Here is a 20,638-nt window from a genome sequence, read left to right as displayed (position 1 = left end):
TCACTAATGAGAGCAACAACAAAAAAAAATGGCAAGACAGAATGTATCAAAAAATCAAAGGAGAATTTAGTATCTTTAAAAAAAAAACAGAAGTTGAATTGAAGGAAATTTGGGAAATTAAAGCAACAGATCTGCTGGAAAAGTTACACAATTTAACCTGTTTCAAGATTTGCAACAGTTGGGATATACATGGTGTTAAAGGGAATCCATTCATTTTATACATAATCTAAACATTTCACTAAAAAAAGGGGCAATGGAATCAACTTCCTCTCTCTTGGCACGTTTGAAAAAATAAAAACAAAATAGACACATTTTAAATGGTGAGTACAGTCGTGCAGAAATATGTCAATCACAGAAATGAGGAGTTGGTTATATTTTACCAGCAACATAAATGAAGATTTTCAAACTACATCACATCATATCAACTCACCATACTGCATTATACCTCATCAAACTAAATCATACCACATCATCGTACAGCAAACTGCATCAAACCTTGTCATAACACATTATATCACATCAAACCACATTACACCAAATCTTACTACATCATGCAACATTATATCACCTTATACCATATCACATAATATCCAACTTCATCTTACCACATCATACCATATCACAGCACATCACATCACATCATTATACCATATCATGTCATACCATACCATACTACATCATACCACATCATACTACATCATACCACATCATACCACATCATACCACATCATACCATATAATACCACAATACTATGATACACCTCATATCACATCATACCCCACCAAAGTGCTTCTCATTTCTTCTCAGGTTGGACAAGAGGAGACTCCAGGAGGACACACATTCTCAACTATCATTGATTCAACATTCAAGCTCAGAGACGGAAAGGGAAAAACAGGGGCCGTGGAACGTTTTTCGGTGTTTTTTCGGCCCCTGGAGAAAGACACTGGTGCTTAACCTGTTGAGGACGGACTGATTTTGCTACAACACGCATTTCCCATAGATACCTGCCCGAGTATAATCAGAACTCATCCTCAACGGGTTAATACTGAGGACACCGGTTTTGATCATATCTCTAGTTGTGCATGGATGTCCATGTCATTATGACAATGTGTTCACATGTAGTCAAAAATCATACAATATTACAAAGGGTGGTTTGCAACTTGAAATGTTATCATGTTGCATGGACCTGATGCTGTGCATGAATAATTTGCCTGAAGTTTGTATATCAAGCACAAAGTACAAAGTCCCTTTAAGCCAGGATCCAGGGACCACTCAAGGACCCTGGAAGCTCCAGGGTCCTAGATGTGCTTTGGTGCTGTCTTAGCCTTATTCCTAACATGAGATGATGGTGAGTGAGCTGTGACAGAAGGATCAAAGTTTCAACCAGATTTAAAGTAAGATTGTGGGATTATTTGAGTCATTTGTTTTCTTGCTTTCAGCATACTGTATAAGCTGTTATTTTTGTGTACAGATATTTTCGCGAATGAGGAGGTCTCGGACATTTTCACGAGATGTTGTTTTCGCAAATAGAAACCTTGGCTATCGTAAGTGTACTATCACCCTGGCTAAACCAGTTAATGTTAGTTAGCAGCACTGCCATTCATATTCCCTTGATTTCATGCAAAATTATTGGCAAGGGGAATAAACTAGGGATTCATAAACAAGCAATGGTACACTGCCCATTGTTCATCACTCCACACTTACGTTCATTCTACGTGAACACTGGATTAACAATGTGTATTCTCAGTCTTACAAAAAGATGGAATGATTCAACTGCAGAAAATCAGAACTTTAGCTACATTTTAGTAACCATTGACCTTTTTAGAAGTATTTTCTTTGCATCGATCTTTTCTGCACAAAGACGGGATACAAAACACTCTGGGTTTCTTCAGATTTTAAAGATAGCAAGCCATTTCTGTTTCATTACATGAAGAAATAATGAATTTAATAAATCCTGCGATTATGTCCGTAGTATCTTGTGGACATATGTGAAATCTCACTCACACTTGATTTGACTTGACTTGATTTGATTTGATTACCCTTTTCATGTATCTCACATTGCACAGGGCTATGTAGTTCAGTCTGAGAGGGGTAAAGATCAAAGTTGAGGTCGTGGAGTAGCAAGGAACTTTGACCCCAGACAATTTGATCTCAGCTACAGAAATGAACGTGCAATCATCAAGCCCATACTAAGAGAGAATAGTACCATGTGATCACAGAGCTGCTCCAAAGTGTGGCCCTCCTCTGCGGCAAGGTACTTGACATGGAAGAGTTTGCCATCAAAGAAGCCCCAGGGCAACAGGGCGTCCATCTTGAATGGAAGGCAGCAGACTGAGTTAGCTGCGCAGCCATGGCTAACGCCACGCATGAAAATGGTCGCCATGTGGACTGCCCTTGGACTCACCCTGGGCACCTTTAAAAGAGAGAGAACAGTGTTATCTAGTAGGGACCGACAGTAGGATATTGTTTCATTCAATCGAAATAATGACATTTGCTTTACAAATTTCACTTCTTTGGCAAGTCTGGCTTACCATAAACACAATATTTCATGGTACTATTACCTATTTCCTTTGATTTCAACACTGGCACAGCCTTGTTTTCAAGGTGTTGCTAGGTACTAGCAAGAACAAACTCACGATTTGCAATGATAAGTATGGTGGGAAAAGAATACTCTGTCTATCTTGCTTGTTGTTGCATATAGATGATTGCCAAAAACAGAGGCCAATGTTTAAAATTGTTTGTTCTTTAAAAAGGTATCATCATAATACATCACAAAACTGTTAGTCACAAAGTGCAGGAAATATTACATATAAATACCACTGAACTGAGGTCATTATACAGGCCTAAAGAATAGTCAGCATATATACATGACAACACCACCATTGTCATATGGTTTGAATGGTGGTCACTGATTTCCTCAGCACAATTTCAGATCTATTATTTTTACACTGACAACACTTCCCTGCAAATTCACCAACAAGTGATGGCATTGGTATGACATAAACTGTATTTAAGTCAAACTCAATCTGGTTTGATGGAAGAGAATAAAGATATCACCTGCAGTTTCTTTTGTTTACATTCGGTCAGGACAACATTTTCTGAGAGACTGACATGAAAAAAACAACAACAACATCAACTAACAATCACACCAATATTACATTCCAGCTATGTACCACATAGAATTTGGCAAATCTACTCATGTTATACAGAATTGTGAAATATGCAAATGAAGGTACTATCTTAACATTTGTTGTGAAGTCTCATGAGTGGATTAAACAGTCATTACACTTCAGTTGATGTAAATCAAAATATAATCAGCCAAGGCTAATGACCCGCCATTGAACTCTGCTCTAAAATATGAATGGTGTTCATAATCATCTGACTTCGTTTGTATGTTATCAAAAAGCATTCTTACTACATGCTCTGGCGACTCAGGTGGAAAACAAGTTCTCTGGAAGTTCTTGCCAAGTTATGAAGAAATCGAGTAATAGTTTCACTAAGGCTTTAAGTCATATATCATACCTTCAAAATCTTATTAATATTTAGAGTCAACCATGTTGCAATATGATCAATGGACAATGGCAACTGATAGTAAATTTAGAATGGGAGTATGCAATAATTCAATCCAATCATCACACATGGTTTGGGGTACCTTAAGTTTAGCAAGGGATTGTGGATGGTTGCCCTGAAGACAGACAGCTTGAGAGACAAAGGCATCCACATCACAAGACCTCAGAGTGGATGGTGGGGCCTCAAGGAGCAAGAAATGAAGGATGCAGCACAGAAGGATGTAGTGGTCAGCAACAGAGTCCACAATGCCCTCTGTCCAGAGATGGCTGCAGTGCATGATGGAGAAGAAGGCCTGGAGACGGAGCCGTTTTGTTGATGCATCCACAGATCTGGACCACAGGTTTTCCAGTCTCGGCTGAGGAGCTGCGAGAAGAGGATGTAGACAAAAGAATTAACATGCCATGCAGACATGCCATGTCATCTTTGTGTACAATTAAGGATAGAGAATCCAGAATGTCTACCACCTTCCCATCAAGAGCACTGCCAAAAAGAAAAATCCTAAATCTCCAGGACATGCATCTTCTATTTTCAGCAGCAGCACTGGAAGGTGGGGATGGAGAGGAGGAGGAATTAACATACATATTTAAACTTTTCTTATGCGGCATCCCTTTATCATCATAACCAAATGGAATCATTTCCTTTTTTAAGTGAAGGTGCCTTGAACACTTTGTAAAAGTTGCCACGGTTGTCCTGCAAAATCTCATTGTCAATTTTATTGTTTTCATGATAATGACAACAGTGATGATGATGGCTATCATTACCACGAACACTATCACTTATCATCACTTATACTGTAATTGATGTAAAAACATATATATATATATATTATTATTATTATTATTATTATTATTATTATTATTATTATCATTATTTTAAATAATTTGTGTAAAGAATGGCTAGAGACTGATTTACAAGAACAATGAAAGAATATGCAGCAACATCCAGGGGAAAAACACTTTTGGGATAATATTTTGATTGATAATATCATCTTAAACAGAACTTATGGATATTCAAAGAAGAAAACATTCAAGGTATATATACTGTAAAGGTTAAATGATTAAAAAAAGTGAATGACATCTTCTCAAACATATTACTAAACATGCTACTGTGCAGCTTTGGAGAAATCATGCTGTAAGCCAAATAGACCAAAATGAATTGTCATATAACCAACAAAAAAGATAAATAAATGAATAGTAAGAAATAATTTCTGAGCATGTAATCTTCAAAATATAAATTTTCTACCAGAATGCAAGTTTGAACTTACAGAAATCAAGAGGCATTCCTTTGACAATCTCAGGATGATCCATTGAATATCCAGCATGTGCATAGATTTCTTCCACTGTTCCAAAGTCTGAGTTGACCGCACCCGAGTCTGCAGATCCAGAAAATGTCTCTGATGCCAGAGACGATTCTTGTGGTAGCATAATGCCATACATACGTTGCCTGAGAGGTTTTAAAACCTGTGATGCAGAGGGCATACTCTCATCAGTGTCATCTTCAAAGGACATATTTGAGAGGTTCTGTCTCAGAATCAGGCTCCTCAAGACAAAGTCTGAAATTTGCACCTCCTGATGGCAGGTTTTGATTCTCTGTATGATACTCTCGTCCACCTGTGTGCTATGTCCACAGGTGTCAGCACTGTGAGCCTCTCCCATCTCAACATGCGGTTGCTGAGCTCCTGGCCTTGCTTGGGCTGGCCCATAATCTTGCCACTGGCAGGTATAGTCCTGCACGCACTCATAGAGGTATCCATCGCCTAAAAATTGTCCAACTTGACTGGCGACCCAGTTCAGGCTGTGTGCTGACAGGTCTCTCAGCTGCAGTGAATTGATGAATCCTGCCACACAGGGAATCAGTGGGTCCCGCCCTCCTCGTGTCACCCAATTATGAAACTCAGACAATCTCTCGGGTGGCACTGTATCATTACCGACAAGGCAAGCAAGAAGAGGTAGATGTTGGGGAGGAAGTCCGAGGTACTGACACAGAACATCCTTCCTAAATTGCTGGATGCGCTGTATCTTTCCCCTGTAACATTTCATAAACAGGAACTGTGGGAAATCGTAGATCATAAAATCTGTGTCCCTGCCAGCGATGCCAAAACACTTGTGCTTCTTACAGTACAGATAAAACTCTCGATCAACCTCCATGGTAGAAAAGTACACTGATGCACCAAGGCTCTTCAGAGCCTGGCTAGTGAAGGAGCTTAGGCCAGGTGGGATATGAAGTAGCTGATGAGGAGGATGCTTCCCTGAGCATTTGATCTCTGCAAAAATCTTTGACACAAGCTTACGTTCGTTCTTCCTTCTATCCACCCACACCTTCAGCTTCTTCTTCTCTATCACAGCATCAAAGATTATGACGAGGTCAAAACCAGCCCCTTGGAACGCAGCCAAGAGATGTTTCAAGTTTTCAATGTACTGCACCCACTGGCCTCCATATGCATACTCCAGATCCCCATAGATGTTGCGGATAAAATTATTGCAGTCAAACAGGAGGACAGGTCTAGCGTTGTGGGTTCTCCGGTAATGGTCAGCCAGTCTGCGGAGATTGACGTCCACAAATGCCTCTGGACACTGCCTCTCAACAAATGACAACAGTCCCCTGACCCCCATTTCAGAAATGAGGATGTGGCACTGGGGCAGGGGAAGGTAGCACACAGAACCTGTAGACAGAGAACATTTTGACAGAGATGTGATGTAACGTATCATATAGTACGGTATGTCCAGTATCACCTATGTAGGTAATATCCAATATACAATATGCTCTCAATCTTCAGTTTGGGGAGACAAAATTCCCCATGCTCATATTGACTTTAATAGAGTAAAATCAGACAAACAATTGGAATGAAATAAAGAATGCTGTGCAGTTAATTTTGAAGTGTCACATTGTGAGAAAGTTAATCGTGTGGAAGTTGATGATACAGGCCTATCACCTCACTAATCTCCAAATTACATGTTCACAGATCTTTCTTAAATTTCTGTTTCGTTTTGTTTGTTTTTGCTTTTTGTTCTTTTGGTGGAATGTGCATAACATTACACATACTAGCATGCATGTTTCCGGCTAGCCCGACCAGTACAGCGACAGGGCTGTGTATAGTTAGTTACGACCAGCCATAGCCATCATTTTGCCCAAGCCGGGAAGGCGCCAAATGCCATGAAATGAGCATGTTGGTATTTTCGCGCCGCAAGTTTAATGCAATCAAGATCAGGTGGCAGTATTTTGGTGTGTTGTTAAATTTGCAGCCCAACAGTGATTCATGAGATTTGCAAACAATAAACCCTCACAAAAATAACAGCCTTTATCAGGTGTTTATAATAAAATGTTGTCAAGCATGCCACAAACAAAAGATGTACTTGGCTTCCTGTTGAAAACGCAAAGCAGATGCCTTAAGGGACAGCTTCTTCCAGTTATGTTTGGTAACAGCTAACCCCAGGGCACTCCATCGTACAGTTGTAAACTGTGACGTGTGAGCATTCGGGCTGGTCACAGTTAGGTAACAGCATGCTAGAATATAGGCTAAGTATTGCAGAAATCATGCATAACCAGACTGGAAAATTGCATCCTCTAAATTTCCTGTCTCATCACCATTATGTGGATATTTTCTTTCACTCTCTCCTGAAACCTGATTTGTTTTCAGCCAGTAATCTATTTCATGCTCCATCATTAACACTCAAACATAGGCCTAGATCAAAGTTCTACACATCTAGTAATTTACTCTAGAGTAAAACACCCTGTTTGCAGCAGGCTTTGTACAGGGTGCCTACTAGCCCGGCCAGATGCCGTGTGACACTTGTGTACAACGATAGGGCTATGTATAGTTAGGTGCCTAGACTACTTGCAGTGGGGGCCGTTTCATTCATTGAATTTGATGAAAAGGCCCAATTGAGTGTCACTTCCCATAACAGCAACACTTGCGAGTAACTCCTGCTTGTGTTTTAAAGTGGGACTAAGCACAAAAGATGTTCATTAGCTGTTCTATTGATAAATGAAGGTGCCCCTGCCGGAAATAGGCAGCCTGCTGCAAACTGGGTTGTTTACTCTAGTCTAGCTAGGTCTACGTACTCTAGAGTAAAATTACTAGTGTCTACTCACTACCAGTACTTGATTCCGCTGTTTTGACCACCCATTTACAGCTTAATATCACACACCCCAGCCCAGCACCAGACCTTAAGTAATACCTTAAGAAATACCTTAAGTTTTTGTATACTATCCCACTCATTTTCGTATCCCATGCACATGGAGTCATGCGGGAGATACTTTATCAAATGGTTCTGTTGAGTGTTGTTTGCGAATTGCGATTGTTTGCTTGCAATAGTCAATATAGGCCTACATGTACTTAAAGGGGCATTCCGGATGATTTTCATAATTTTACATCACGAAATACATAAATCAACAGCTCCATGTATAGATTCGTGGAATTTATTGTGGTCCTTGAGCAGAGAAACCAATAAATTGAAAATCTTAAACAAATTACACTGAACAGTGTTGATGACATCAGAGCCTCATATTTCATAAATGTAGCAATGTAATTCCAATTCCATTTGTTGTGATTGTCACCTTGTATGTATGTGTTTACAGGGCCCCCTGGAAAACAGTACTTGATTACTGACGGGGCCACCCTGTATGAATAAAACGAAATAATAATAATAATAATAATTACAATACCATTTGCTCAACAAGTTCACCTGTGAAAAATCTATGCATGCCTTCTTCTTTTGTTCTGCTTCCTTGAGCCCCAACTCATGCATTCTTATCATGCTTATGGTGAGGCTGGCATGTCATCATCCTTCTTGTTCATTGCAATTTGTTATAAATTTTGAAAACATTCTCATTCCTTATCCCAATCACTAAAAATTCTGAAACTCTGTACTCAGTTTAACTGATTTATAGCTGTTCAAATGTAAAAGTCTGAAAATCATCCGGAGGTCCCCTTTAAGTAGAACACACAATAATTACAACGCATGGGACTAAGCGAGGAAGACAGGTTTCCACTATCGGTACATCACTGAACGACGTGAACCTACGCTTTTTTGAACATCGAAAATATAGATTCACATCCATCATGCACTTATTACCTTGGGCTTAACTGCTCCTGGTGTGTAGATCAATCACAGATCGTAAGGATTTAATTTACATGCTGCGGTAGATTGACACATGCACATATGCAAACAAGTGTAGACAAGCACACAAAATGCTACTACAATGTACAAATGTGCTAGTATATCGTACATAAAGCTCGATTCGTTGCGGGTAACACATCGGTAGTTGCGGAGGGCACTACACAACGCATAGGGGGATTCCCCAGCTCTGTTGTTTCGGGGCCACAATGACTTGTACGCGATTCACGGCGTTTGTCACTTACTTCCGGTGTGTTGTAGAGCTTCACAACAGAGGAGTAGGCTGACCTATTACTATTTATGTTGTATCTTTTTTTATCCTTTTCTTTTTATTTAGTACGTGTATATGTATTGTATCAATGTGAATAGAAATAAAAAATAAATGTGCTAGAACGATCCACTGAGTCTCGAGTGTAAGACCGATGCAGTTTTAGTAATTCAGTTCAATACAATTCAATATTTTGCTTCTTTATACCTCATTGTCTTTTCTCATTAAACATGCACCTTTTTTTCCGCTTAGAAAGAAAAAGATAGTCCCAGATTGTCATGGCTTACTGATGATGCAAGAACGGAAAAGAGGAAGAAGGGAAAAAACCCAGAAAGGATGTGGAGGAAATATCGGTCTGTTTCCGACGACAATGCATCACACAAACCAGTTAATAACGAGACATTTTTTGTAACGAATACGGTGGTCTTACGAAAGATTGTACTGACTGTACTGCTGATGATAGTTGAAATCAAAAGAAATTCTTTGATACAACATAATCGAACATGACTTTGTAATACCTCCTAGTGAAGAAAAACATGAATTTGTCAATGGACTTATTAATTTCTTCGAACAAAAGGTAGTCAAAATCCACTGCGATGTGGAATCAGTCTTGCATACATAAAGAGGATGTCTGTGTTGATTTCTCCTAAGTATTCTTCTGTTTCCAATTTAGATGTGCATATAAATTTCACGCTGCCATCTCAAAATGATGTCCAGAAATTCGTGACGAATCTCAGTCAGAAAGCACGTTCCCTTGACTCAATTACATGACGGATGATTAAGATTGGTGGTTGAATGCTTATATACTTTATTACCTGTGTTTACAAAATTGACATGATTTGTCAGTACAAACTGGCAAGTTCTATTCAGCCATGAAACTGGCCTTGGCCATACACCTGTGCCCAAGAAATCCAGTTCCGACGTGAACTTAAGTACAAGTAACTTCAGTCCAATAAGTGATCTCCAGTAAGCATTTGGTAAGTGTCCAAGTTGGTTAAATGGTCAGCTATAATCCAAATTCAGGCACACCCAATTCGTATACATTTTCCCTGCAACACAGTCGGATTATAGGACATGCTTATCAAACTGTACAGAAACCGCTATCTACTACGAGTTAAAAAAAAAAACAACAACCTACATAATGACGATAATCACATTTCTGCTCTAATCTGGTATACTCCATAAAATCTCAATGCCGCCTTTTACACTGTTTATAATAATAATAATAATGATAATAATAATAATAATGATAATAATAACAATAGTAATAATAATAATGTTAATGATGATACTACTACTACTACTACTACTACTAATAAAAATAATAATGATAATAATGATAATAATAATAATGATATTAATGATAATAATGATAATAATAATAATAATAATGATAATAACAATTATAATGATAATGATAATAATAAAATAGGGTCCTATTTAGCCAGGGTATAGCCTCTTTAGTGTTGCCACTGCTCTACCAGAGGACCCTGTCATTAATATTACCCTAACATTGCCAGGTACTCATATATACACCTGGGCGAGAGGGACATGGTGGGTAAAACATTTTGTCCAAGGACGTAAGCACTGAGCGGGATTTGAACTCGGGTCCTCCGATCGGGAGTCGGGAGTCTTATCCACTACATGCCACAGCGCCCTACACATCATATTCTTACTAGGAATATACTGCAATGTGATTTCGGGATTATAAGCAGATTCTGTCTTGCTTGCAGTCTTGAACTTGTCTGATTGGAAAAAGCAAGTATCAGTCGGTGACAACACCTCAAATTAATTTGATGTTGAATTAGGCATTCATGAAAGTTCCAGGCTAGTCCTCTTTTTGTTTTAGTTTTTTCACTTCCAGTCGACTCTATGCAATAACTGATGCATCTATATTCTCATAATATATCTTGCCATAAATGCTATGCAGCTGATATAGTCAATATAGGCCTACTAGCATACAATTATGTAATAATCTCATTTAGCCCCGGTCGTTATAGGAAACAAGAGCAGAGCTGTGTTTCAGATCCTGAGCAGGGATCTTGAACACTGTTAGAGATTTTCGTGTGTGGATGTATAGGCGGCAGTTTGAAACTTGACGATTGTAAAAATGAATTTCTTATTATTGGAACATCAAGACAAGTGTCAAAATTAAATTTCAAATATGTTATACGGGTAAAGAAACAATGAATTAAGTCAAGCAGTCCGCGGTTGCAAAACAAACAAACAAACAAACAAACAAACAAGCAAACAAATGTCTGGTTTGACTGTCAGCTGAGCATGACGAATACAGAATGGTCCCAAACCTGAAATGCAGACTGCTATAATCTATTCAACCTTCGTCACAGTCGAAAACACCTAACCACAGTACATTGTACAAGCATGAAAACATTGGTCCATGCCTCTTTTAACAATAATAGTGTAGACTACATTATAATGGACTGCTGCTGAGTAGAAACTGCGAATTGTATACAATCATTTCCATTATTGGACCCGAACAAGATTGCAACAGTTGACATCATTGACAACAACAACAACAACAACGGCAAGAAGGCTACATTAACAGCAAAGAAACAAAAGATTGGTATATCGGCTGTTCATTCTTTGGGACAGTTGCACCTGCCATAATATTAAATGCAGAATCTAGCTTCTAACAAGAAGTTATAGAACTACCTCTGAAAAAAATTAATCGTAACAGTTGTCTAGTAGTACCAATCTTTCGCAGTGACAATTTTACATATAAGCATTTATCAATAAAGACAAGAAGCAAACAATATTAAACAAGAGTAAATTCCAAGCTTCCCCAATTCTTACAAACCGTTGTTTAAAATGTGTGTATTGTTTTCTAATGTACTGATGTGTTTGTAATCTTATCTTACAGGTAATCGGGAAGGATGTGAGGTATCCATAATTATGTACGTGCAAATGAATCCGAGTCCTGGGTGAATGTTTGCGAATTCATGTGATGATGATGATGATGATGGTGACGATGGTGACGATGATGACGATGATGACGACGACGACGATGATGATGATGATGATAGTGACGATGATGACGATGATGATGATGGTGACGATGATGACGATGATGATGATGATGATGATGATGGTGGTGACGATGGTGACGATGACTACAATGATGACGACGATGATGATGATGATGATGATGATGTCGTCGATGGTGATGTTGATGATGATGATGATGATGTCGATGGTGATGTTGATGTTGATGATGATGATGATGATGTGTGTGTGTGTGTGTGAATTGGGGGAGGAAGCGGGGTGGTGGGTGACATGTCTTGGGTGTGGCTGATATAAGAGATGTGTGGCTGTGGATTGGGTTTGGGTTTCGACAATTTCATTCCTTTCTTCTGCTTCGTTTTATTCTTATCGTACTTTTAGGAAAGGCGCATCATTATGGGGTGGTTAACACAGAAAAGATTTGCATTCTCTTCACGACTTTAACAGCCTGCAGATATAGCCTTAGCTCTGGGTGGAAGCAGTAAAGAAATGTATTGGATTCTGTTCCACTGGGTTTACACGAGTGTATCATCGCGAGTGAAAATGGATTTCATTTTTATTCTTTTGGAGCATATACATACGAGACATTTGTCTCTTTTTTTCCAAAGTTAGGTGCCCTACTTCGTTATACATGCAGTGTATAGTGTTTACCTTTATTGTTATCCATGTGTTTTATTCGGCAGCATCAATGCGAGAAGTATTAATTTTTTGTTTTAATATTATCAAATTGATTATATGATTTCATGTTGCTCAATGATATCTCAGCATAGATTATTATTTTTCTCTTTTTTTCTGTGTGAGCGTGTGTTTGTGTGAGCTCTCTTTGATACGATCGCTAGTCTCGCTCGTGTCGTTCTTGTCTTTTTTTTCTGAATGAAAAGGAAAGAAGCTTTTGTTTTAAATATCGTGTTTTTGTTGAGGTGTCCCGTTGTTATCAAGAAGAAGAGATATCTCATCAAGACCAGTATCCGTTTTTTTAAAGGGGAGAAAACACCACAGTTCATGGATAAAATGTGGGGCAACGAAGCTCCATAACAACACGCAGTGGGTGCATTTACCATTTTTCCAATTATAGTTGCTTGATTAACATAATATAGCAACTCAAAGCTCAAGCCATAGTTTGAAAAAGAGGTGGAGGCGGGGGACTGATGGTGCAGTGTCGTTTCTTGAAGCTCTCTTCTAAGCGCTACACATTATTTTTTTCCAGACACAATAGTCACTCACTCTAGTTTTTTTTTTTCTTAAGTTCTTTTTTTAAAAGGCGTCAAAAAGTAACTTGGGGTCTCTCACATCACAAAAATAAACCAAGACACAAGTTGTAAATCTTTTTCTTGACTTGATACACTATACTACTACCTCAGAAGTATTAAACCAACCGATCGAGGACTTAATATGCCTACTCTTCCTATATCATATTCATTCTTTTCTTCATCTCCTTTCTTTTCCTCATCCAAGTTGCAACAAGAGTTCCCACTTCAAGTGAGCAGCAAACAAACAAACAGACGAACAAACCAAACGCGTGCAATACACTTTTTTTGGACTATACGCTGTAAAGAACATTCCATCTAAGAACACATTTCTTGACAAACAAAACTTCATTTTTTGCTTCAAGTTTGAAATAAACAACAACAAACAAACAAACAAACATAATCGAATACAATATGAGCATAGAAGTATAGGTACCTGTAGAATAAAGAAATAAAACAGCATGCCACATTAGTGTCTGGAGCGAAACCAAAGAGGGGCAATACATTGTACGAATTATATCTATATTCTCTCGTTTCATCCAAGACTTCTCTTTTTAAAAAAAACCTGGAGGCTAAATTTTACGTTGTAAACGGAGCAAACATCATTGTACTCGTCTGTGATAATTGCATCCAGAGAGAAAAAAAAATGAAGAGAAAGAGAGGTGTAGCAAGAGGGGAGAATGTCCACGGGGGAGACAAACAGAGAGAAGGGGGGGGGGGAGAGAAATAAAGAAAGGAGACATGAAAAGATTTACGAGTGATGCACAATATAAACTCCAATCCTAGTGGAGGGGTCAGATTTTGGCGACCCTTTGATTCCAGACAACAACTAAATCAAACGCAGGTCCCATTGAGTGTTTGTGTGCACGCGCTGCTCTCGCGCGGAAAACCCTGGGAGTCCCATTGAATGGCGCGAGGGGCTGAAGTTTTGGCGGGAACGCGGCAACGCACCTGCCAGTAAAAGAAAAACTGTAACCCCGAATTTCACATTGAATATTATGATGATGGAGGGTAAGGAGGCTGGGACTAAATAACTGAAAGGGATTTAAAAAAAAAACAAGAAAAACGTCCGAACACCTGTCCACCCCTGGGAAGATGATGAGGTGTTAGGGAGATAAAGAGCACATCCAAACTGGACTTTGATTTCGGCTCTTCAAACATCTTTGATAGTAGGCCATTGTTACACTGATTTTATGATTGCTCATTACTTGAACGAACGCTCCTAGCTTTGAAAGGTAGATTTAGTTTAAATATGAAAACAGAGGAAAAGAGAATGTCTCATATATTATAGTGAGGAAAAAAACACATCTCCTGAGGCATTTCTTACATATTACAACCGTATGTTGTCATCAAATTCTGTAGTATTCAATGTTGTGTTATCATGGAATAATACTAGAGTATGAAGAAAACGACAGAAACACAGGGAGGGGAAGGGCGAGGGAAGAGACAGACAGACAGACAAACAAACATAGCCAACCCGACAGATGCTAGTAGTCGGATACAGACATACAAATAAACAGACGGCCAAACAGAAAGAGAGGAGCAAGTCTGCAAGCATGCACTTTACTACGGACTCCGATCCCTCGAGGACCGCGTCCCTCTCTGCAGTGCTGAGCACGAGAGACGCCCAAAGTTTTGGCGCGTTTGCTCTCTTTTGGTCGCGTGCCAGGGTCTCCGTGGCACGTTCCGTACGTCACGGGGGCACACCTCTTGATTATGAGGTCATGGTATAGAAGCATTTCGACGCTCAAAGATTTCCTGGTCCTTTTTTTTCCCCTCCACAGCACGATTTCGTGGGTTCTGGCACCCCACCCCCTCGGTTTTCTTTTTCTTCCAGTCCTTCTTGTCAGAAGCGCGGCGGCAAAGATATTTTGGAGTCAGTAGTATGGCTTGCTGTTCTCGAGCACCTGGCAAATGCTCTTCTCATGCGGCAAGCCGGGAGTGTCGAGCTATATAGAACTATGGAGGTAGCTTTCTACCTCCATGATAGGACCTATTATGCCTACGTGCGCTTTCTTCAGCTCAGAATGCCAGAAAATCCACTATTGACTGTGGAAATGAGTATTTTCGTTCTTAGTAAACAGATATTTCTGTCCTTTTTTATGGGGGGGGGGGGGGGTTGATCAAGCGATATGATAGTACTTGAAATGGTTGCTTGATGATGAGGGATACCAAACAGGACATGCACAAACATTTTGTAAAATATACCATAATCAATGGATAAGTTAACATGCCCTATCACAAGAAGATACTTCTCTATGTGGAATTTGCTCAGTTCCCCCATCCATATGATAGGCCTACTATTTTATGATACATGTCTTATTTATAGAAATTACCATAATACAATGTTAAATCCATACCCTTCAACTACATAATGTGCAAGCAACCATTTTCCCATTCTATGTATCTGTGTCGAAATTGATATTTTTTTTCTTATAGGTGGAGATGGAGTTTTCTCAGTACGACAATTATCATAATTGCTGTTCAAGTCATTATTTTATCTTTATCGTTCAGGTTTTCTAAAGGAGAGACCTAGACCTCCCCTTTCTCCGCTTCTCTGGTTTTTATAAGAAGTTGTTTGAGACCACAATTAATTTTGCACTTTGTCTGCGTGGTTGTCTAGATTCCGACCTTTGAGGCACTCACCACAAAGTCATGAGAAGCAGAAAGACTCAACTTCATGCTGCCTCGATGTTTGTGGAACTGGCACCCCAAGAAAGGAGAGAGACAAATAGAGAGAGAGAGAGGGGGGGGGGGGTGGGGGGGTAGAAAAAATGCAATATCAAAAGTAGTGGCGATTTCTTCTCCTCTCAATAGCTCAGCGGTAAACCACATCCTGCAGTGTTTTTGCTTTTTTTTTTCTTTGCATCGGTTGGACCAAACTCGTTCTCTCTTTATTCTTGCCTCCGCCATTTAAATCGCATTCATTTTGCTTTTGTTCAAAGGCCGGGTAACTGCCTTGAACCCCGACTAGGAGTGAGGCATGAGGGAGGTGGATGGGGTCTTCAAGTGAGGCAAACCGCGTTCACACTTACGGGTGGTGTGTTGTGTAGTCAGGAAGGTCTCACCTCCCTGGTGTAATCAGGCTTGGAACTGCGTCCTTTTTTTCAGATTGAGATGCCGAGTATATGCATGGATCATATCTGCTGAATTCTTATGTCAGCATATTGAAATGCTTTCGTAGTCCACAGTTCATCTACTACCTGTGTTAGTATAGGGAGGCAGAAGTGCCTCGCTCTGGTGTTAAGGCGGTGTTGCCAGAGAATGATTCTTGAACTTAGAGATAATGTTCAGTACAATGTTGAGTACCGGGGTTGAGTAACGGCGATTGTGCTGGAGCTCACTTATCAGGCCTTTTCACTTCGCAATCCGTAAGGCTGGCTAATGCTATGAGACTACAAAGCCTTTGAGTTGAAAAAAAAGAAAAAAGATGCAGATTTATAGTAGGCTAATGTTCTCAAGACCACCATTTCACAAGGTCATTGACATCCTAGACTGTATAAGTTTACGGCGATCATCCGTTATCTTTAGGAATGTGATAACTACACTACCCCGTGCACTGTCAACACCGGAAGAGCACACACACTATGCACAAACATACGCACACTTACTGATACCGAATGCGACAATGATTCGTTCGCAGATGACTCGTAACACGCTTTACTGCTTTTTGAAATAATTTTTACACAGATTACCCTTATCAATGAATTCTAGAACGAATAAAAAATCGTTGAACTCTTTTATCTCTTTGATGGGATGTTTTCTATCCATGTACCCGTTCAAGGCCTACATAGGCTATACTTTTGTTTTCAACTTCTGCTTCGGACCGAGCAACTGGTAACCTCATGCATGCGGAGTGACCAACTCGCCGCATATTTCGTGCACGTGCGCGAGTGCCACAATTTATGCCACCCCGCTGAGTTTTGCAGCTCAACTAGTTTCTGTGGAATTACAAGCAATGAAATACAATTATCGATTTGGGTCAGTGATATGCTTGACTTGGTGATCCTTGGGTCTTATTATCTTTGTATCAAATTAGGGTTTTGCGCGTGCGTAGTTTATGTCATCAAGTTCGAATTCATGTGATCTCAATGCGCGCCTATAAGAGAAGAAATACCTACAGCAGTTTTGATATCATAATTACGACATAGGCCTGCTGTATATTGAATATCATTTATAAAAGTGTTGGAATGAAAAAGACTATTTCTCGTCAAAACATGTAATACCTTGGTATTCATATTCCTCGTGTTTGTCCGATTTTAATGAAACTTCTGGTTAACCGTCTGGTTAATTGGATGATATTTGATTCATTAAGTTTAACTTTAATTGCCAGTCCAAACCGACAATGAACAATAATATCATATCCATCACTTGCATTTGTGTGATACCATTGTCACTGAAAATGCGATATCGGCTCTTTGCTGTTTTCCTTTCAGCTAACAATTAATGCCCCTGGGTAACAACTTCATTGGCATAATAGATTTTAATGCTGTCTTTTTCTGGGGGTGCTGTTCGCTATTCCGAAGGTTCGTTACTCCGAAGGGTCGTTAATCAGAAACACACAAATTCCCTATATACCTAGAGGTTCGTTAATCCAAAAATGAAAAAGGGTTCGTTAATCCGAACATTTGTGGCGTTATTCCGAAGGTTCGTTATTCCGAAGATTCGTTAATCTGAAAATGAAATTCGGAAAAATGGACCTTCGGAAAAACGAATCTTCGGATTAAAGAGCCTTCGGAACAACGAGCTGTAACCTTTTCTGGCATCTTTGTAAGATATTTTAAAGTCTCAAATTTATGGGAAAGTCTGTTGTGATCACTGTCTTTCACTGTCAGAGAAATATTGAGGAATATTCATGATTGTTACATCCTGTAGAAGATAATGGTAGGCAGACTTCGTCGAGTGCCATGGATACGAAGGGCTACTTACAACTACAATCTCATGGCAAGGGGGGTTTGCTCTCTACAATGAGGGACGTGGAGCTAATGCTTTCCATCACCTGAAACAAACGATACGCGTGATAAGAAATTACGCGAGGCAACAACAAGGAAATTGATTTCAAAAATCAACAGGCTGCGCTGGTTAGCCATGTTGTCCACGCTTGTCGTGATTACCTTCCGCTGAAATATGTATAAAAAACACACGTGCAAAAAGCACAAACAGGACAACTTTCCCACGGTTGGTAAGAGGAAGAGATGGTAGCTTGATGGATTGAACTGGCCTGGGAAAGCTGGTGAGGCGAGTGTACCCTTATCGCGTGTCCGCAGACCCGAGTCCGTGTCACACGACCGCCTGCCGCAAAACCTCGCGCGCTTTTACGTCTGTGGTGCGAAGTGATTACTCCTTCATCGCCATTACAATATATCCTGAATTTTTTTTTGACCCCCCATGAGTGTTCACTTCTCCTCCACAATATCCCAATGCCCTAACATATATCCCTCGTTTTATCGCTCCTCTCTATAGTTCCTGGACTCCCCTTCCCCCTTCTGTTTTGTGAAGTAATTATACAGCCTCGCGATTACCGTTCCAGGAAGTTGTTCATTCCACCCGAGCACTGATGGCCTACTGTCCCAGGCGTAACGTTCGATTTGGGAGACTGTCAAACACTGCTGTCGCCCTCTCCATCCCTGTTTGTAAAAGGCGTAGCGGTAGAGGCATTAGCTTCGACCATAGTTAGGATCGAAGGACGCATTAGTATTAGCATGGAGGTAGTTTTCTACCTCCATGGTATTAGTAAGTCTTGCCTTCTTTCGGAATGCAAGCGATGGCGGCGCACACGCGTCTGCTTGTTTGACTTCTAGGCCTACACATTGTACTGTATGTGCCAAGTACATGAATTCGAGAAATAGCCGCATGAATAGATGAGCAGGGATACAAATCATGATATACCGGGCGCGAGATTGTTTATCTCTTGTTGCTGCCGTTGTCGTTCATTCATTTTGCGTACTCATCTTCTTGTGTTTTATGTTTACTTGCCTGAAGCTCGTTCGTGCGTGCCTATCAGCAGTGTTTTATTGGTACGATACCACAGTACATGGTGTGTATCATGAATTCTCTGTCCAGTAGGCACCCCACAACAAAACGATTATAAGTTTGCATAACTGTTTAAAATTGGGTTGATTGGATTTTTTTTTTTTTACTGAATAGAACCAACATTACTTTATATTTTTTGGTAAAGTCTTTTCGAAATCTGTACGAATATAATACAAACAGTAAGAGGATAGATTGGAAAAGACGGTCAGCAAAGAAAATAAGTCGCTTAGACGGCTTATCTGTAATCCAGCCAGGTTCCAAGAGTGGCGGTGTGTTGGCATTTCACTCCCTGGTTCCACACATTGGTAAGCGATCACTTGATCAAATCTTGGCGGGCGCAATCCAGTCGCGTGCCGAACACATGCCACGGCAGAGCGGGACCGGTTTCGCGTGGCTGGAGCCGTTTCGCCGGCATCAATACAGGGGCATGTACAAAGACATTTTTTCCCCACTTTGAAAGAGTTGGAATTTGACCACAGCACAATATTTGGTCAATAGGATGGGAATACCGTTTCAAGGAAAAAATAATACCAACTGATCATACAACAATAACAATGAAAGGATGTGGTTTCTCAATGTGCGCGCTTTTAACGCAGTATCTTAAATACGTGTATCTCGTCGATTGCAAAACCCAGCGAAAATTGCATTTGGAAAACATACCAGCAATCAGCTACTCATAGTACGTTGTACACCTCTCAAAAACCGAGGGTCAATGAAAGACAAAGAAATAAAACAGCAGCAAACAGTGTATAACCACAATCCTCACTCCGGCTAATCAAGAGACCTATAGTGTGTCGGCGAAGAACAATGAATTTAATCACGGTCCTACACCAACGGGCAAGTCTGCTCTCTGCTTACTGAAAGAGGGAAAACGACAGATGGCCAGGGGGAGGGACTCGGAGAGGTTACGTAATATTTCTTTATTTGAGAACAAAGTACCGCAAAGGGAAGACATCCCAATCGCCGGATTTTTTTTTTTTGTCTTGTTTTGTGGTGGCGTGGGTGTATTCAGTTCACCAGTCACGCAGTTAGAAGATACATGCATAGTCCTGTTCGGCATTTATGGGCCCTTTTTATTGTGTTTTGTTTTAAATGATAATGTATATTTTGGCCATAACGGGGAGGGGGTGGGGGTTCTCTATGTCTAAAAATAGATAGTTAAGACATGCACAATAACAGGGTCTAGGGCAATTACCCCCTGGGCAATTACCCCGCACCCTTCCCCTGGCCCTAATCCTAATCCTAATCGTGAACCTAACCCTAACCCTAACCCAAACTCCTAACCCTAAACCTAACCCTAACCCTAATCTTTACTCTAACCTTACCACCAACCAGTATTTGGCCGGGGGGTAATTGCCCTCTGGGGGTAATTGCCCGGATA

General features: G+C 40.1%; 1 protein-coding gene across 1 annotated transcript in view; it reads right to left on the bottom strand.

Annotated features, from left to right (window-relative positions):
- The window catches only part of LOC139734575 (constitutive coactivator of peroxisome proliferator-activated receptor gamma-like), a 54,631-nt gene extending 45,868 nt beyond the window's left edge, over window positions 1–8,763 (bottom strand). Inside the window, exons 1-4 of the mRNA XM_071645351.1 lie at window positions 8,647–8,763; window positions 4,836–6,233; window positions 3,654–3,934; window positions 2,208–2,414 (exon numbers count right to left, since the gene is read on the bottom strand). Coding sequence (XP_071501452.1) covers window positions 2,208–2,414; window positions 3,654–3,934; window positions 4,836–6,183 — 1,836 coding nt within the window. The 5' untranslated portion in view covers window positions 6,184–6,233; window positions 8,647–8,763. The remainder of the gene's footprint in view (window positions 1–2,207; window positions 2,415–3,653; window positions 3,935–4,835; window positions 6,234–8,646) is intronic.
- Window positions 8,764–20,638: the final 11,875 nt, after the last annotated feature.

The sequence above is a fragment of the Diadema antillarum genome, unplaced genomic scaffold (assembly GCF_040938485.1).
Source record: "Diadema antillarum isolate AM-2024a unplaced genomic scaffold, OU_Dant_1.0 seq00000533_RagTag, whole genome shotgun sequence".
Taxonomy (NCBI): Eukaryota; Metazoa; Echinodermata; class Echinoidea; order Diadematoida; family Diadematidae; genus Diadema; species Diadema antillarum.
The sequence above is the reverse complement of the archived record's forward strand: the minus strand, read 5'-3'. Positions and strand labels throughout refer to the sequence as shown.